Raw genomic sequence first — 19,796 nt, 5'->3', positions numbered from 1 at the left:
CCTTAATTTTTTGTTGTTCCTGAAATTTACAGGGTAAATAATCTTATAAATGTGGCAGTTCTAATGTTGATTGAATAGAGATGCCCTTTCCTTTCTCCAGAGTTTGTTTTCTCACCCAGAACCCCGATATATATCCCTTTATTAGCTTCATGTCCTTTTCTTTCTGTATTCCTTGGCCCTTTCCTCCATTCTCCAGAGACGAGCACATCCCAGCACAGACTCAGTTGCTGTACAGAAGCTGCAGAACAAGCAGAAAGTTGCAGGCAGCTTCCTTACTGACACAGAAGCAAGTGAGTGTATGTCAGCTGCTTTACTGTCCCTATATGCCAGCCCTTACCCAACAACACATGCAAGGGACCTTCCCCACAGTCAAGTGTGCCATGGGCCTACACACTGGCAGCTGCTGTGGAGCAGCTGACTGAAAGCAGCGTGTTTCTTTGGCAGGAAGGGAGCGTCTTCCAGCAGGCTTCCATAGCTGATGAGTTAGCCTGTCAGAGTAAGCCTCAGTGATAAAATGCTTACAGTCCAGAGAAAACCTAGACAGCTAGTAAACCATAGCAAAGTCATGGAGAAACACAATCCATGTACAAACTGACAAATAAATCAATCACTGCTAGGAAATCTACATTTTTTAAAAAAATACAGGCTTCAATCCTATGATTAATCCATTTAGGTGAATCTCTGTATCAATCCAGAGCTCAGTATTGCAGAACCAGGGCTGCTTTCAGAACAGGAGATGAACTCACCATGTGAGGTTCCTCCATGGAAGTTGCTATGTCCCTGGCCTAACCTAAGAGCTCAGTCAGGTGAAAAGATTCACCCCCCATGGAAGCAGAGCCTTAAAAGCCCAGCAGATCCCTAGAAGAAACCAACTGACAAACCTTGTTGGAGTGAGATTATAAAACACACCCACTAGGAGATTGCAGCAAGAAGCTGAGATGAGCAGCACCATGGGGCACTTGCCAGCCTGCACCATGTCTCCAGGCAGAGCTGTCTCACACAGGGACTCAGGAATCAGCTTTTGGTGATGCAGTTAGGAAAAACTGTACCGGTTCTTCAGTTTGGGTGACTGATATGCATATAGTGCCACAAACATCATTCTGTATGCCCGTGTTACTGTGCTTCTGCAGAGGTTCACATAACTTCCACAGCAACTGCAGAGTTGACAGTCTTACAGAACAGGTCTCTTTTTCTTTTTCTCCTTTAAAACTGACACTCAGCCAGAGTGTGAGCTTTTTTAAGTCTTTACTGGAACTGGAGACATATTGCTTTCTTCTACCATGACCCCTACCCCTAAAAAAACATTCCATAATTAGAATTATTACAAAAAGTAACCTTGACTTTTCAACTAATACTTTTTCAGAAACAACGAAACAATGAGGATGATGGGAGAACTGTACATTTACTGTTTTCCTCAATGGCATTACAACAGCAGGATTGCAAACAAATCATTCAATTGCTCTGCACAGCCCACAGCAAATTCTAGTAAATGCTCCTGGGAGTTAGCTGTATTGAATAGTAAAAAATAGCATAGTTGCTTTCTAGTTTTGCATAGGACAATTGCCATTTGGTGAACTGCTATTTAAAACTCTGCTCTAAAGTAAAAGGTTACAATGATTCTCTTGGAGACATACACAGATTTTGACAAAGAACATAAATGGGCTTTGGAAAGCATCTCCACAACTAAAACCTTTTGTACACTAGGTCATTTGAGGGGTTTACACACAAACACTTAATATGGAAGAAAGCCCAGAAATTCCTCAGAATTAAAGGTGAGTGACATCAAGAGAACAAAAGGAGCCTTGAAATCCCGCCTAGCTGACTAACTACATTTTTTTTTTCACACAGGCCATTGCAGACTCCAACTGCCAGAGCCTTTCTTTTTTCTGTCAAGGAGCCAGATGACTCTTGTGGAATAAAGAGGGCTTTCAAGATTATGAATTTGGACGCAATTGTCATATAGTGCCAAAAGGTTAAAGCAAACTCTCTGGGGAAAGCCTGGTACCTCTTCAGAGAAATCTTTAGGCTTCATTAATGACAGAGAGAGGCTGGGAAGAATTTTAGCCTTGGTCTCTCAGATCCTACAGATGCCATAAATTCACATGTGCGTCGCTCATGCTGGACCTGGCAAAGGTTCTGAGGCATAGACGAGACATGAGGATATGTCAGGGAGTAAAGGGAGTGCTGGAAAGCATCCAAGGGAAGATTACTTTTGCTGTCTTAAAAGGTACGACATAAAGCCATTTAGAAGCCAGGTGCATAAGAAACCGAGTCTCATCTGCATTTTCTGATTGTCCACTTTATCAGGAAACTGCTCTGTATACATAGCATTTTTATTCCTCTGTTAGAATGTATAGCATATATATAGTCAATGGAATGTTGTAATCTAAAAGACTCATTTGAGCTTTCTTTATTCAGTGACAGTTTTACAAGGTCAGACAACAAAATAAGATTACAAAGCCACATCTTACTGCATAAATCCACTGTCAACCCATTCTAAAGACTCTGTCTTACTGGAAATTGAGTTGCTTGCTATTAAAAGCTACCAAACAATCAAAGATCTTCAGGAATGGGTGGGTGGTATAAAAATAGTTGTTCAGAACAGTGAAGATTCTTTTTAGGTGATAATATTTATTTTATGTATAACAGTAGAATTTTGTTAGGACAATCATACTTACCAGGCCACTAGTCCATCGAAGCGCTGAGAATGTTTATTTCAGCATCTGTTATTTTAAGACATCTGTTATTTTAGGGCTTACCACTACCTTATACAGAGTAAATTCTCTTCATGTTCTTACCCAGGTTCTAGCAAGAGCTGGGTTTTTTTCTTTCTAGCTAGGAAAAAATCATTATACATCCTTTTTTCACCTATTTCACAAATCAATGAGTATGACAGAAATTAAGTTACAGCAATTTCCCCTGTTTCTATGGTATTTCTCCTCCATCTGCTACAAAGGAATGTCCTATGCATTATGTACTTTATGAACCCATTATAATGGAATGCTCTTCTTCTATAGGCATAGCACCATATGTTGAAGCCTTTGATAGGCTGCTGAATGGAAGTGTTGCTGAGTTTCTCAGGTACAGCAAGATTCTTGAAGGTGACGTGAAGACACATGTGAGTATTTACTCAAATTTTCTCCCTATGATATAAGCATACAAGTCTTGGAATCTGTAAGATCATCCTTGATTGCTGAGCAGAGGAGAATCTTAATAGTAGTACTCTGAATTATTAGTTCTTGTAGTACTAATAACCTGGCATAACACACTGAGGACAGTTGACTCAGGAAGGGCAAAAGGCTGTATGGATTCATAAGAAGAGACTGCTCCCTTTCTACAGCACCAAAGGTTGAAGACCATAGTATGCAAAATATATAAATATTCTCAGTCACAAGCAATTTGAATTGTCCTGTTGGCTGCTAAGCCCTTTGCAGGACAGGAACACAATTAAGAACATGAGTCAACAAATGAGAAGCAACAACCGGTGGGTCTGAGCAGTGAAAACTTCTTGTGGTTGTCTTCCAGGCACGTGTATTATCATTCCAATTAATGTAGAGATTTTGTTCTTTTGCTTGTTTGTTTTTATTACTCACATCTCTTTCATTTAGAACATAGCAAACTAAAAAACGAGTATATGCCAGACATTTAAATGACCCTTTTTTGCCACATATGTCACAGCAAGGAAGTAGTATGCTATCATTTTCATGATGAAATTACTTTGTAACCTTATAATAACTTGTGATCAGAGCTTGTTTGTTTAATTTTATTTTTTAAGCCTGTCTTCTCTAAAACTGGTGGTGATAGAATGACAAAGGATGGACTCATCTTACCAACAGCTTACCAATATAGACTTTGCAAAAAAAAACACAAACAAAAGAGCCAGGGTCAGTTTGAGCTGGATCTGAAGGAGTATGAAGGTTTTGACTTCTACTAGATCCATGTCATCAGGCCTTTCTCCATGTGTACATTTCCCAATTCATTGCAGCTGCTGCTCTACATAACGAACACTGTAGCCAGAAAAATATGCACAAGCTACTGGGACTTATGCTGTAAGGCCAGCATAAATATTTTGCAAGACAGCCAAAGTAACCAGTCTACTCACAGAGCAAGAGCTCTGGGATTATTCTGTGAATTGTGTTTTCTCTGTGGTGTTATATGTTCATGTTGGTAGGGTAGAGTTTCTGACCTAGTTAGGCCTAGAAAACTGGAAGGAGTAAGGAGATCAGGCAATTCTAGAGGATCTTTGTGTTTCTAAGGAAATGCAGCACTTCCTTTTTATTTGAAAAAGTCTTTTCACCTTAACAGTTATACCATAAGCTGCAATATATGTATTTGCTCTTAAAAGAAATCAGGGAAAAATTAATAAATGGGGGGGAGGGGAATTATCAACCTAACTGAGAAGAGGATTTCTCCCTGGAAAGGATCGGTTCTAGCTTTGGTCATTACATTCATTAGACACCATTATTTTGCAGTTGATTTCTCAACAGTCTAGATCCAAGGGATACAGAAATAGCCTTAGTACAAACACTAGGCAGGGAAAAAAATTGCATTTAACACTCTAAATTACTAAAACTTTTTAAACATACACTATCTGTAAATGTTTAAATCAGTAAGTGTATTAATTTATGCATTTGTCACTATTTGATACTCATAACTGAGTCCATATAAAAGATTATTAATAATTTATCTGCCAAGTCAATGGATAGTCCCTAGCCTATTGTTGATGATAGTGTAATGCAAACTGTGATAAGGATTATTTGTTAGGACTATGAAATTAGACATAAACAACTTTCCCTGACATAAAGAAACTGGTGATTCTGATGGCAGCCTATTAAATATTCTGAAATCTTAGATTCTGAATTATACAACATGAAGCAGACTGTGGTTGCCTTATGTTCATGCTTATCACTGAAGCAACATCTGTGCTTTACCTTAACAAGTGGAACAAGGGGTATTTTTCTTCTGGGTGTCTTGTAGACCATGTGTCCTCAGCATTATACTTGCAGCTGCTGTCTCTTTCACATAATGAGCTGAAGGGAAGGTTGTATTTTATTTCAAAAAACACCTGTTGCCCAGAAAAACCTCACATACCTGATGACCAGAATGGTAATATGAGAGAAAGAGAGACTTCATATTACGCTAAAGAAATGAGGGATTTAACATGATGTGTTTCGTGCTGATTGCTGTAAGGATTGTGTGGTTTGTGTTTCTGGTGAAAGGAAGAATACAGCCATAACAAATATCTGTTGTGGAGCCCCATTTCTATTTTTTCAGCATGCTGTACTCTATTGAAAGAGAACAAAATAAAAAAAGAAAGAACTAATAGCTAGCTCCTAGCTCTGTTAAACACAACAGCATGGAGGATTTTGCAAAGATCAGTTTATCAAAGAAAAGTTCTGCTTAGACTCAATCTTGAGAGCAGCATATTTCTCGTTCAAATTATAGTACTACACGCAGTGGTAAATCTCTGAGGTCAACGAAACTAACCACTTTTTAAAAGACAGAGAGAATGGCTAGGGTTTTTACTTAGTCTATTTAAAACAAATTATCCTAAAAGGCTAAGATGAGATCCTTTTCCTGTCCTGTCACTGTGGAATAAAAATCTGGTGATTATATGGATATTTCTATGAGATACAAAGTCCCCTACAGGCACAGATTTTATGAAACCACTTTCCACTGTCCATGTCATAACTATAGAGCATGTGAAGTCAGTGAAAGAGTGAGTACAGCCAGGACTGCTGCCAAACAGCTGTCTTTGCCCTGACATACCAGTGTCTTGGAGGCTGTCACCAACTATTACAGGTTGTAACAGCCCCGAAGCTGACTCACCATGTGTGCCAACACTGAACCATTCTTCTGTCAGAATAAGGGCAATTCAAAAGCAGTATAAAATAGACTCTGGGTCTACAGTGTAGGCAGTTCTCTTATGCCCAGCCTACAGGATAGCACTGTCTGATTGCTGGATCACAGAGACGTGAGTCCCATCACTTTGCCCACTACAGAAAATGTGCTGAGGATGACAGCTGCCTGTGGAAGACATGGTCTATCTTCAGATTGTGTCCCAGTGAGGAAGCTGGTCAAGTAGGTTTGATGTGCTCTTTGTCCTGTCAAAGCAAAGCAAGCAAGATTTTAGAAGGCCAAGAAGCAGATTTTTGTGATGTGTTTATTATGAGCTTCTTCACATTGTTTTTGTTTATGTGGTATCTCAAGCGGTGGAATACTTTGGCTTGAGTTTGAATAACGTACCAGATGAGACATAATGATAAGAAGAGAATGTACTAGTTCTACAAGAGAAGGACAGATAATGTAACATTTCCATATTTTAGAATTTTATGTAGTACAGACCAGAGCAGAATTACAGCCTTCTTGTCAAACACATAAACCAATACTTGCCTTTTTTTTTATTGTTTATTTGTAAAAATCTTTTAACCTCCCAACCCCACCAGTTGTCTGAGTGATTCAGTTACATTCCCTCTTCTCTTCTTCCAAGCTATTTAGCTTGGAAAGGAAAACTACAGAAACATAGATGCCTTTTCCCTTCTTTCTTCCATCAACTTCCAGCTGCTGAAATGCAGAGCTCAGACAGACACAAACTACATTGTGGGTTTGGAGCATTCGGAAATGAAAAGGCTGTTGGTTAGCTTGCTACTTATTGGAGAGAGTTTAGATACAGTTCATTACATGTATGACTGCACCAACAAGGTAGCAGGAAGCAGCAATTCACAGCACATTATCCAATCTGCAGGGGTTCTCTGTGTGCCTGTACTGATCTGTTATCATCATGAGCAGGGGAAGCACCCAACAAACATAGTTCGTATGCACATACCCACAGAGTTTCTGTTCCTTATCTATTAAATGAAAGCAATGGCATTCTCCTCTCCTCCTTCCAGGCATAGTCCATGTAAGTATAGACAGACAACTGAAAGCAGGAGTTATCTTTGATGAGGTATATAAGCACTTTGCAAAATGCAGCTCCAGTTTGGCCTATCAGTGAAGTTAAAAAATCCTAGCTTCCTCATTTTTTCCAAAGAGTAGTTATTACACATGAAATAGCTATCTTGCCTTTTCTTGTGAGAGATGTTGAAGAATGACATTCATAGCCCTGAACTTTGAACAGGATGTGCTCCTCTCTGTGATACACCAAACGACACTTTTGCACTTTATCTTACCTAATCTAAACACAGACTATCAAAGCCATTATTTGACTGATTCCTCATTAACAAGGCAATTTGCTTACAGGGCAACAGAATGCACAAGTGTACTCTCGTGTTCATCTTTTGTGCCCAGAGGCTGTACGGTTTTAGGCATTGTGTTGAAAGTTGAATTAGAGCTCAGAGAGGAGGATGATGTCAACATGCCCAAAGAGAAGCTTGCTGTCAGGCTGCCTTTGCATTTCTGTGATAGGTATTTTCTGCTACATGAAATAAACACCAAACTGAGTAGCTACCACAGGACTGGGAAAAACAGAATACATAAAAAAGAATAAAAAGACAAACATTTTTATAGCATACAAAATTCACTCAGCTGAAAGAAAGAGACTAAGGGTAGAAAAACAGTAGTGCTATCCACCAAAAGTGAAAAAAAAACAAATAATCATCAACCAAAAAAGCAACCTTGGAAAGCTATTAATATTAAAATTAATTTTGTAATGCTAATTCAGCTATATTTCTCACCCTGTATGTGTACTACAAGATGCTTCATAACATAAGCAGTAAAGAATGTTCACTTTAATATAACAAGAAGGATGGAAACGCAATATACACAATGTAGCCAAGTGCCTAATCCAGAAAAAGTATCATTTATTCAGAGCTTTACAATTTCTGCTTGCTCTTTTCCAAGGGACGACTTCACTTCTGGCCTAAGGATTGGATCTGACTTTCAAAACAAGCAGGATTTATTGGGTCAGGTGCAGTGGTGTGTAGATGTGGTTGCACCTGTGTGACTGTAAGACACCTGATTGGGAATAAAGATGGCTCCTGAGCATGAAGAACCTGTCCATTGTGAGTCGAGACCAACACGCCCTGAAAGAGTGGGATTTTTTCCATTAATTTTCATGGGAGCTGGATCAGGCTGTTAGTTTTTTGACACTGACATTGCAATAAATACCACTTGCTTTTCTTCTTATTTAAAAAGGCAAGGAAGAGACAAAAGTCAAACAGACTCTATTGAAAAAAATATGTGCCGTGGTGGCCAATGCTGGGCATTTAGCTATGTATTGCTGGCACAAGAAACATGCACCTGTAAATTTAGGGTGGTGGTGGTGGTAATATATAATGAGAACGTTCCATATGGCATTCCCTCAGTCAGAAACATAAGAAATCAGAAACACAGTTCAAGGCCGTCAACAGTTCTTCATAACCTGTTTTCATGGGGCTTCTTTGCATATGGAGTAGTTCCTGACCAAACCCAGAAGTAGCTATGTTGATTTCAAAGTAGTGCAGTTGATCAGGGACCATTTTTTGGGTAAGGGTCTAAAACTGTTGGCCCCTAAAAGCAGGGATTATATCTGTATGTGGTTACCCAGTACAACGGGATTTTCTGATCTCCAAAGGATGCCAGGAAAAAGGTACCAGGATTATTTGAGTGGGAAACCTTATATGCAATGGAAAACGAAATAAAACTCCATCATGTTTGCTCAAGAAAATGTTAAAAGATAACTTGCTCATATGAAAAAAAATTCCAATCGTGAAGGGCTCTTTCATTGATGGATTCAGAATAATATCCAGTGTTCAGACTAGATTTTGGTAATTTTTGGTAATTTTTACCAATTAATTTAACTAATGATTGGAACAATTAATCAAGGTATACATTATATTTTCAGCCATTTGAAGTCTAAATCAGAACTGATCATATGCTCTAGCTCATGCTAATTTTGCTATCCTCTAAAGATTTTTCATTGAAGCCCTTTAAGAGCAAATTTGAGTCTACTGACAGGAAACCTGTTTTTCTTGGTGGTTTTCCAGGAGAAGTAGTGTATAGTCCTAGAGGCAGAAGTGCCCCACAGGTTGAAAACCACTGTGTCAGCTTAAGCAAAAATCATAAGGTGATAAAATTAGATGACTAAATTAGCTAGCTAAATGATGGGTAGCTTTAGTGTGTGGACCAGCCACGCTCACAGCCACGCACACAGTGTGAGAGTGTCTCAGTGAGCCTGTTGCAAAGTCATGGCATAGGACACTTGCCAGTGTTAAGCAGGGAGAAGCTTAGTAGGGAGGGTTGGAGACATGGAGTTGGCACAGATCCAAGGTCCATGAGGAAGCCTTGGTAAGGTAATCAGACTTTTTACTTTTCTCTCTGATTCAAAGCAGTACAGGATTGGGGGGGCATAGGTGGCAGTCATTTCAGGCACTCAACCTTGCAACCGTGAGGTCTGTGGTTCTCAAAACAGTAATTTCCAGTGAATCACTGGCAAATTAAACTATCTTGATCCATCAGGAAGACCAAAACAGAGGAGCAGAGAGACAGCATCGCTGCTTTTGTCATCAGCATGAACCTCTTGTGACTGAAAACTCTCTTTACTGGCATCAGTCCTCATAGTTCTTATTCCTCTTGTGAAGAATTAGGATTTTTCAAGTTGGAGCAGTAACATTATCTAAGCCCATTAATTTCAAACTGAGAAATATACATCCATGAATGTTCTTTTTTTTTTTTTTTTTTACACTTTTTTCTTTTTTGGGACACACATCTCCCATGCCTGCTTGATGTCATTTGTTGCCACAGGCTATGAGCAAGTCTTTTATTAATTTTCAGTCTCATTCTTTCTGAAAAGCACGTGCACACTCTTTTCACTCATCCTGCCTCCCCGTCCCTGACCTGCTTTTATTTTGCTAGTTGGTGGTTGCAACTGTTTTGAGTGTATAGAAATGCTGGGCTTGGAAACTGAGAAGGCTGTTCACTGTAGTCAGCAAAAAACCAAACAATGAGCTCAGAATCTGGCTCTTCAGTCAGTTTCTAGTAAAAAGGAGTTCAGTGAATAATGAGAATTAAGCCACAAGGGAAACCAATGCACAGTTTGAATGTTGTTTTAAATAAGCTGGGAGTGCTGTCAGGAGTGATGAGGGTAGAATGTGGCCACTAATGTGTATCACCTCTTTTTATCCAGTATGAATTGTATGATCAATATGGCCAGATTTCTGAATATTGAAGAGTTCATTAGATTAAACCATGTCACTGTCACTGCTAACTTCTCTTAGACTGCTGACATCTGTAAATTGAACTATATATTTCCATAATTAATCTGAAATGCCAAGCAATTTAGGTTTTGCTATTTTGTTTCCTAAGTTTAATTGTATGTTTTATTCTAAATCCCAGAGCTATAATAAAAAGATTGGTTTAGGTTCCTGAAGTAGATCTTTCAGGCTGTAATATTTCTTTCTTGTTGCTTTAAAAAACCACTTTAGGTCAGATCCGCTTTTCAGTCACATCACTGTGCATGTAGATAACTATCTTGCCTTTCAGAGAGGCTGAGGCCCCCTCTTTCAAGTAAATGTAGTCTTTTGGTATTTAGCACCTCTGAAAAGGAAAACATAGTTCAGGTGGGAAGAACCCTTAAATACCATTATAGATGTGTCAGCTTTAAGCTTTGAACTTCCTTCCATGTTAGCACATTTTGGTTGGCGTCTGGGATTCTTTCAAGGTGACGAAAGTGGAAGTGAACTTACACGGAGACAGATTCTGGCACTTTTAGCCTTTGAGTTGCTTTCAGGGAGCTCAGTGGGACTGCCTGCAGAATGAGGTGGGCAGTGTCACCAGTTGTTCTGAAGTGTGTGAGAGACAGAACATACACAAAGCCATTTCAATAGAAGATTCTATTTATCCAAGCTCTCACTTTAAATACAGTGCAGTTTCTTAGAAATGGATGGTTCTTCAGTCTTTATGTCAGGAAATTTGGTATTTCTCAGACACAGAAAGTTAAGAAATCAACTCCACAGTAGGGTGACCAGTGAACACTGCCAAAAGACTTTTATGAAGTGATACCTCAGTAAGTGTTGTAACCTCTTTAATTTACAGAGACAAGCATCTGAAGTTCCTAAAACTTGTATTTGTTAGATCAGGGACACATGAATGACATCCTAAACCTGTGAAATCGTAGAGCCTTTTCTGAAATTTCCTCAGCATGGATTTGGACCTTCACTGAGAAGGGCTTCTGAGAGAATAGCTGGGTATAGAGAGTGGGACTGCTTAGCAGCAGAACTCAGGGGCAAAACAGTTCATCAGAGACATAACCAGAGTGCCTGCAGCCAGTGCAGGCAAAAGCACGTTTGTACAGATGACAATGAGACCTTCAGGTCCCTGAGATCTCTGTGGTTGTCTCATGTGGTTTACAGTGTCTGTTCCATGTAGGAAATGTAGGTTTCCCTTTCCTCAGGGAAATAATTCCTCAACACAGGCAACTGCACCCTCCAAATAATTCTGAACTCAGATGTCCATGGGGAAAAAAGAAAGGAACCTGAATTTAAAAAATGGTTGATCTTGATAATAGCCAAAGTTTGGACTTCATCTGTTCAGCACATTGTATGTGGTTCCTGTTTTCCTGTTTGTTTAAGGAATTAATGCACACTTTCAGAGATATGCAATGTAGCTCCAAGTAATAGTAGAAACTAGAAGTTTTGGAAGTCTATGAAACTTTAATGTACCATGGTTTCTGTTCCTTAATGAAAACCTGAAGTGAGTCAGTTTTTCTTTCCCATCTCTCTTTGAGAAACCTGCCTGCTTTTGCAGCCTAGTCAGGATGAAGAGCTGTAAGAGCTCTCTCAGGAAGATTGTGGCTAACTTCTGTAAATGCCTTTGCAGGTTGGGTGCTTTCTATCTACTCTTCCTAATACTGATTCCAAAAAAATTACAACATTGTCATGGCATAACCTTTGACATGTGATACAAAGAATATTCCTGTGATGTCATTAGGTAAATTAATCCCCCCCCAGGAAAATTGCCTACTTTTCTGAGTTGACATTCTTTTACAGTGTTAGCCTTTCCCCTCAGGAGTCCTGGGGATGAATTGGAGGCAGGTCAAAATCAACTGATCACTATTTGCTATTACTAATAGTCTAAATCTCATAAAATATACTATGACAGTCTTTGGTTATTCGAAGCTCCAACCAAGAATGGTGGCCTAGCATAGGTTTTAGTGATGTATCCTCTGCACTGTAGAGAAGCCATTTGTTCTCATGATGTTTTTATGTTTGTTATTAAAATGTTTGGCTGTTTCTATCAGCTGTTTGTTTCTATGATTATCACTAATTACGTATTACAAAGGCAGGACATGACAGCACAAATTCCGCACAGCTGACAATTTTGGGGACATCCAGTCTACAAGTAAGCACTAGGGACTGCAAGATCAGGTGTTGCAATGTGCCAGTAGCATCTTTTCCTTCTACTGATGTGGAATCCCTTAAATGTAGATCTATGACTGTATGCTGTGCAATGAGGTGGCTTTGAAATCTCCAGCAGGTGACTTGCAGAAGACAGCAGTCTGCAGTGTAAATGGCAAACTTGAATTCTTGAACATCTTTAAAACTGTTCAAAAAGAAAGGTATTGAAAACAAAGAAAACCCTTAGTTCTTCAGTAATGTGTGGACTATTTATTTTTGCACACAATTCTCAGTATTTTTCTATGCTGAATCTTCAATACACTACATCTGTTTCTTGAACTTCCATGTAAAAGTTGAAATGAACAGAGGTCAAGAGAGTTTTTGCTGTTGTAAAAGAGATTCATGAAGAATTTGTGAATCTGGAAGACACAAAAACAGCCTGAGCTTAAGGAGAGCATCAGCTAGTCAAGAGCTTTGGTCTGGACTTGCTCATCTTCTCTGGTGGGTAGAGGTTATTAGAGATGTTTTCGGAGAATATGATCTCCCACTGCTTCACTTGGCAATAATCAGTAGCCGCAATGGCCCTGCAGCCAAATATTTATATCTGTTTGAAACAGCGACAGACAAACAAAATAACTGACTGCTTCTGCTACTGAGATTAATAATTAATTATTTATCAAAGCTGACATTTAAATGGTATTCATTAGGTTTTAAAGTTAACAGTCCCTTGAGATCAATCAGAACAGGTCATGTCACTCAAAACTGGGAGAGCTTAGAAGAAATTCTAGAACACTGGGGCAAATTTTATTGGCGCAAAAGATGCAGAACCTGTATATTCTTTATCCGAGGCAATAATCTTGTAATGAATGTAAAAGCAACTGTTGTGACTTTTAATACCCCTTTATTCCAGTACGTCTGTACAGTTTGTGTTTCATACGGAGAAATAAAATGACAGATAGATAAGCAATGATTTACCCCAAACAATTCTATCCACCTGTCTTATGTCATTAGCACTGAAAAATCTTTAAGAGCAATATGGTTTGAGCTCCACCAGAGGTAAGACTTGGAAGAGCTCTGAGTGGTTTAAGTCACAGTCAGGCTTATTAAAAGGTAAAGTTAATGAACCTAGATACAGATGCTACTCTGGAACAACAAATAAGTAATATTGGCTAGCACTGTGCACAGTTACATGACACAGTGTTTAATACACTGGCAGATATAAACAACTAGAGAGACCAGCACTGATATAACCTTAGATTGGTACTGGATAGTCAGTAGCAATGCTGAGAAATTTCAGCAAAAATTCCCTAATATAGACATAGCCATGGAGGCTGAAAAACACTAAAAAAACCCACAGCTGATTGGTGGTAGTCAAATCTATCTATCTGAAAATAGAAAAGAAAATATCTGGGGTGGTGTCTGGCTCCATCAAAATCAATGGCAAACCTCCCATTAACTTCAATTTTGACTAGAATTTCAACCTTGTTTTCTGCATGGACCAGTAAGAGAAAGGTGACAGTTTTTTTCTTTTTTTCCTTTTCCAGTATAAAGTGCTCTGTTTGGAGAACTGCCACTGACTCCTCAGCATTTGGCCCAGTTTTTAAAAAATCTCTATCAGCCAATTAGCTGTACAAAATAAATACTCTTTTCAGCTGGCCTGGATAGTTTCTATGGCAGCCCCATACTTAATCTAAGCTTCATTGTTTTTCCATTTCTTGCTTCTCCCTTCAAGACACCAGCCACTTCACCACTTCACTTTGAAGAGGCTTTTGAAAGCAGAATGTAAAAGACAAACTGTTTCTCTTTCTCTGGCAGTACTATCCCTTTTAGAGAAAGACTGGGGTCTTTGCTCATAACAGTGAAGCTCCACCTGTAGTTGTCATTTACTGTCAGTCATTGTGTCTTTTGCTAAACCCAAAAGACCCAAAATTATTTCTGCAGAAACTACGATTAGAACTCTGGACCACTAAATCCCAATTCTTTTCCCTCATGTCCTCTTTACTATTTTGTTTCAGAATAAAGTCATTGAGTATATTTTAGAAATCCAAAATGTACATAGATCTGTCTTTTGATTTGCAAATTATCACCGTTAATGTTTGCATTTATATATATATGCAGATGTATATTATTCTCTAATAACTGAAGTCCAGTAGATTCTGATATTTACATTATGCTTTTCAGTGCTATGACTCTGAGGAAATATGTTATTAAATATAATAGCATTTGACAAATTTAATATTATCAGGTCAATAGGGTAATTTTATTGACTAAATTTCATTAGGAAATCCTTTGTTTGTTTCTCTTACTTCTATTTAGTTTTGGTTTTTTTCCAAAGACTGAATTTACTTGTAACTTGAGATCTGAATGCATGTGTCTGTTTCTTCTTGTAGTTTGCCAAACTGTTGTCACACAAATAGTATTTATATTTATTAGTGCTTGGATACTAGAGTGATGGGCAACTTAGACTGAATAAAACATTTAAAATGAGAAAGAGAGAGATCCTAAAATCACATCTGCTCTAGAGGACTGAACTTTGCTAAAGCAAACTGGTAGTTTAAACTTCAGGTTCAGTGCATCTATGTCTACTCAGTCTGAAACAGTTCAAGTTTGGGTGGAATCCCTACTCGCTCTACTTCAAACAGGTCAGAAACACTGTCGCCATTAGACAGCTCTCACAGAGACTCTGGCAATTTTTCAAGCAGTGGCTTCTGGGAAATATCAAAAGCTGACATTGTATTGTGACAGAGAAGGTTAAACCAGTTGCTATTAAAAAGCTGGTTTCTAAATACATATGATTCCTCCATTAACTTCTGCAGGCTTAACTGCAAAGAGGCCTATCTGTGCTGTTACTGCAATGGTGACAGAGAGGTCACTCACTGTAGTCAGCCACAGATTTCAATAGGCATGGAATTGGGCTGACGTTGCATATATGTCAGACTTCGGCTCTTCCAACTGTAGTCTCCTAAGTCAGCTATCGAACACATCTGAGGTAAAGGATTAAGATACCTTACTCCACACTTTACTGATGGGGAAACAGAGGTGGTGAATGGAACACCACATGCTTCTGGCAGTCAGGTCCACATTCACAGCTGTCTCCTCCAGCCTCTAGAACAAACTGCTAAAAGCAAAGTAGAAGAAGCTTTGAAGAACTTGCTTCCTTCGAAATGTTCACTTCAGCTGAGTAATCTGTCTGCTGATTGCTACATCCATGCCTACCCCCAAGAATGCCAGAAGGATTGCCCAAAGTCTTTAGATGCCAATTTTCTGTTGCTCCAAAATATGCCCATTTCTGTTTGCAGTTGTATGTGTGCAAGTTTGTGTTCTAGTCTACTCTGATAAATTTACTCATGATTCCCTTGCATTTTTGACACTCAGGCTTCACTACTATCATTCTTTATAACTGTAAGAGTTTCAGCTAATTTGTTCTGTGGCAATATTTTGGCTGAGCCTCACAAATTGTTGAGAAAAATCCCCCCCAGTCCATTTTCACTCATTATTCTTCACTGGGTATGGGGGTCTAATGAAAGAGTCAACTCCCTATAAAAAATAGTGCTGTCTGCTTAGTTACACAGCCTGCCTGCTAAATAGAAGGAGGAAGCAATGAAGTGTCACATTTCAAAGACTACAAGGAAGAATTGGAATGGTGATAGACTGAACTAATGCATTCTTAATGAGAAGAAGCTCTTCTATTACTTTGATGGGATGCATGGAAAGAAGTACCGTATGCTCAGAAGTAGTAAAACTCTGAAAGCCATTTTTAATGCTGTTGGAGAAAGAAGGAAGTAACTGTGGCATAAGTCTTATAAAATTCTGCTTGTAAAATGCAAAAGCTCTGTTGACATGATCCTTTGGTTAAGATTTAAATTCAAAGGTGAGAGATGGGAGTGCTCTGATCCCTACACAACTAAAAGATTTTGGGGCTGGATAAATTTTGGGCATACATCACAAGCCTTGCAATCAATAGTCCACTGATCACTGAATGATTCCAACATCCTATAATAAATATTGGATAATAAGAAAATGCAAAAAGCCACACTTCTCATGCACCAGCACTAACTCAAAGAGTGTTACCAATGGCTTGGGTGCCCTCAGAAAGACATCTCACAGACATTCTGAAAGGTGGCCTTGGCCACACCCTGCAGTGGAGGGGGAGGAGTAATAAACAAAAAAGAGTAATACATGCCTGAAGGAGAAGTACATCCTGATTCCACATCCAGCAGTAGTTTTAACATTGGTCAGATGAACAAGATATATGTATGAGGCATACTCAAGGAATATCAGTCTTTTAGGAACATCAGTGTACATCAGCCAACAGGCTGTCTCCAGCTCTGACCAGATTCCAGTGCTTCAGCAGAAAGAGGTGAAAAATCAGACAAGAAACCTGTTGTTACTTTGTACTCTGAGTGTTGAAAATCCTCAGCCTCCGTGAGTGATCAGTGGGAACCCAAAAGCGTGGCTTTAATGTAGTGTAAACAAGTGCAAAGCAGACACATTTTTCAAACCTCATTGATGCTACCAGCTTATTATATGTTCAGGAACTCAGAAAGCAATCTTAATTTTCTACATCTAAGAGCACTTTGCTCATGTTTTATGATCTGTCTGATCACTATTTAAAGCTCTATCTTAAAATAATGCTGGTTCTTTGTAGTTGGAAGATCCCTTCTGAACTTCACTTTCTGGATAGTTGAAAATCTTCTAAGTTTGAGACTATGATTATTCCTGATGCAGTTTACAGACCTGTGATCATGTGCTGACACTGTTTTCTTCTCTGTTACTTATATTCTGTATGAGAAAGAATCATCATTATCCTCAGCCACTGTGTTGCTAAGCAAAACAAGTGAAACTTTTAAAATTTATCTTTGTATGACAGATACTCATAGCTCTAAACATCCAAATAGGTTTTCTCTGCATCAATTCTGATTTAAGATCATCTTTATTTAACACAGATGACTGGTACATTACACAGAATTCCAGAGGAGGTCCTCTCCAATGGTACTAACACTTCTGTAGCTCTAGTAAAAATATTTTGCCACATCCATTGTGGAATTGCATAAGCTCTTTTCACAAAGCCACCTTCCTGGCTTTTATACTTGAATTTTCCAGTCTTCAGAATTTCCAATTAATCAGTTTCATGTTTACACCCAAAATTACGCATTGTTTTAAAGAGGCGGGGGGAGGACTGCTAAATTTTATCCTATTCATATTACTTGTGCCAACAAAGTTGTCTTACTCTTCTCAAGTGATGAGTGAGTCCTTCTCAACAATATTAAAACCTCCTAACTTTGTGTTGCCCACGAATTTTATGAGTGTACACCTAATTCTTGCTCTTAGGACACTAATAACCATATTGATGATTCCTAAAACTAATCCCTGAGAAACACAGCTAGCAACTTTCCTCCTCTCAAATAACATCACCTGTAATATACTCTATTGTTGTCTCCATTTATCCAGCTTCTTATCCAACTTAAGAGTTTTTATATTCCTTTGCATCATTTCCACTTAAAGTATGGGTTTCCTATGAGGACCCACAGTAAGCATTTTATATGATACGTAAGTATACTAGATCTGACACATTTTCCTTGTCTAAGAAAATGAAAACTCTAAACAATCCCCAAAAGTACTATCTCCAAATGATATATATTTAAAATCTTTTCTACTTGTGCTTCCATCTGCCAGTGTCTTCAGTACTCTAGAACGAAGATAACACGGACCCAATTATTTTGTAACACTAAGCTGCATATATTTGACTTCCCTTTCAAATTATGTAATTCCCATTGATTTATCATCATTCCCCCTAGCTATCCTTTCAATATCTTCATGTACATCAACTTCCTTGAAATTGGGGAAGAGCATTTATTCAACAACAGGTAAGCTGTACATCAAGAATAATGTAGGCATGCCCAACTTACCCTTCAGGTCACTGCCACGGCCTCATTTCATCGCTTTATTTCTTTATTGTTCCAGTAGCTAAAAAAAATATGGCTTTGTTTCACTTTCTGTGCAAGGTACAGTTCAATAAGGCCTTGATCCATCATTCCTTTGCTTCTATATTTTATAATGCCTGAAAAAAGTTCTTGATAATCAAGGCCTCTTTTCAACTCTTTGGGGGTTTTCTTAGTTTCTTGCTTTAGTTATTTATTCATGCAGAGACTCTAGCCCTTTCATACAATTTCTCCCTCCTGCCCAGCACTCATAGGTTATTTCCATTCTTAATCTAAATCTATTCTTTCCTGCATTCAGATCATTAAGTTCCTCAGGCCAGTCATCTCCATTCACTGATCTTTCTATTTCTAAAAGTTCACCATTCTAAAATACCAAGCCTTAGCTATAGATTTATTTTTGTCCATCTTGCAATTTAAGAACGGAATCCATTCATAATCACTTCCTCCTAGAATATTAGGTTTTGGTCAGCCGTTGTGCAAGATCCTCCTCACACAAAAAATCTAAGCCTAAAATAGCACACACTTTGTTGTTATATGAATTTCTTTACCAAAAAGTCAGTCTTCTGAAATGTCTAAGAATATCCAAACCTTGCTATTATTGATGGTATTTATGTCTATGTCTGGAAAATTTAAGTCTCCTATGCTCATACAGTTTCCCTTATTATTTATTTCTTTATCTATTTATAGAGATGATTACCCTCTTCCAAATCTCAGCCTGTCAGACCATAATATCCCCTTCTGCCCAAATACTGTCCAAGTTGGGCCTCTTTTACCATCTTCCTTGCAGTGATTTTCGTCCTAACAGATTATGTTTTATTCATGCCATCACATTTTAAGATGAATAAACACAATTTGGCTGTTTTACTTTGATACAACTTCAAATTTCCTGACTTTTATGTATTTCAAGTTGCATCCACATAGGCCTGTATATAAAATTTCCTTGTTTTCTTTTTAGATTGAAGAAACCCCAAGGAAAAACAGCATGAGCTTCCCCACCCTTTCACAAAGTGATTATAAATGTACCTATTCATATTAGATTAACTTAACATCATTTGGTTTGGTTTGGTCTTTATTTAGCAATATACACTAGTTATGAATAGTCCTTTTCTGTACCAGTAATGGTTTCTCCTAGTCACTACTCATTCACTTGAATGAAGTATAGGTGATACTGAAATAGTGATTAGATTCTAATCAATGTACATAATTCATAATGTACAAAAAATGTGTAGTGTTCGAAAAAACAAAAAAAGACCAGAAATTTGAACAGTAGGAAACACCAGGGAGTGTAGATTTACCTCCCATCCACACTGTTAGCATATAAACATGCTGTCAGATGCAGTTTTAACCCAGGTTCTAGAGTTCTGTTGGATAAAATTGCCAAAAAATCTTCAGCTACCATCTCCCATAGCCGTTGATCTTAGGGTCTACTCATAGAGGACAAACAAGAAATTAATTATAGCGTAGTCCCTCAGCAAATATGCCAAGCTCAACTCTTCTTAAACATCACTACAGTCTAAGTTACAGTCCAACAGAAAGTTTGCAG

The 19,796-nt window shown here is 38.4% G+C and overlaps 1 protein-coding gene and 1 long non-coding RNA gene across 2 annotated transcripts in view; one reads left to right on the top strand and one right to left on the bottom strand.

Annotated features, from left to right (window-relative positions):
* The window catches only part of CAP2 (cyclase associated actin cytoskeleton regulatory protein 2), a 74,372-nt gene that overhangs the window by 12,440 nt on the left and 42,136 nt on the right, over nucleotides 1-19,796 (top strand). The window contains exon 3 of the mRNA XM_074828673.1: nucleotides 3,018-3,118. Coding sequence (XP_074684774.1) covers nucleotides 3,018-3,118 — 101 coding nt within the window. The remainder of the gene's footprint in view (nucleotides 1-3,017; nucleotides 3,119-19,796) is intronic.
* Nucleotides 17,964-19,796, bottom strand: part of LOC141925116 (uncharacterized) — a 51,224-nt gene continuing 49,391 nt past the window's right edge. The window contains exon 5 of the long non-coding RNA XR_012623757.1: nucleotides 17,964-18,278. This is a non-coding gene — a long non-coding RNA (uncharacterized LOC141925116). The remainder of the gene's footprint in view (nucleotides 18,279-19,796) is intronic.

Source organism: Strix aluco, chromosome 1 (assembly GCF_031877795.1).
Source record: "Strix aluco isolate bStrAlu1 chromosome 1, bStrAlu1.hap1, whole genome shotgun sequence".
NCBI lineage: Eukaryota > Metazoa > Chordata > Aves > Strigiformes > Strigidae > Strix > Strix aluco.
This window is presented reverse-complemented; position numbering and strand designations above follow the sequence as displayed.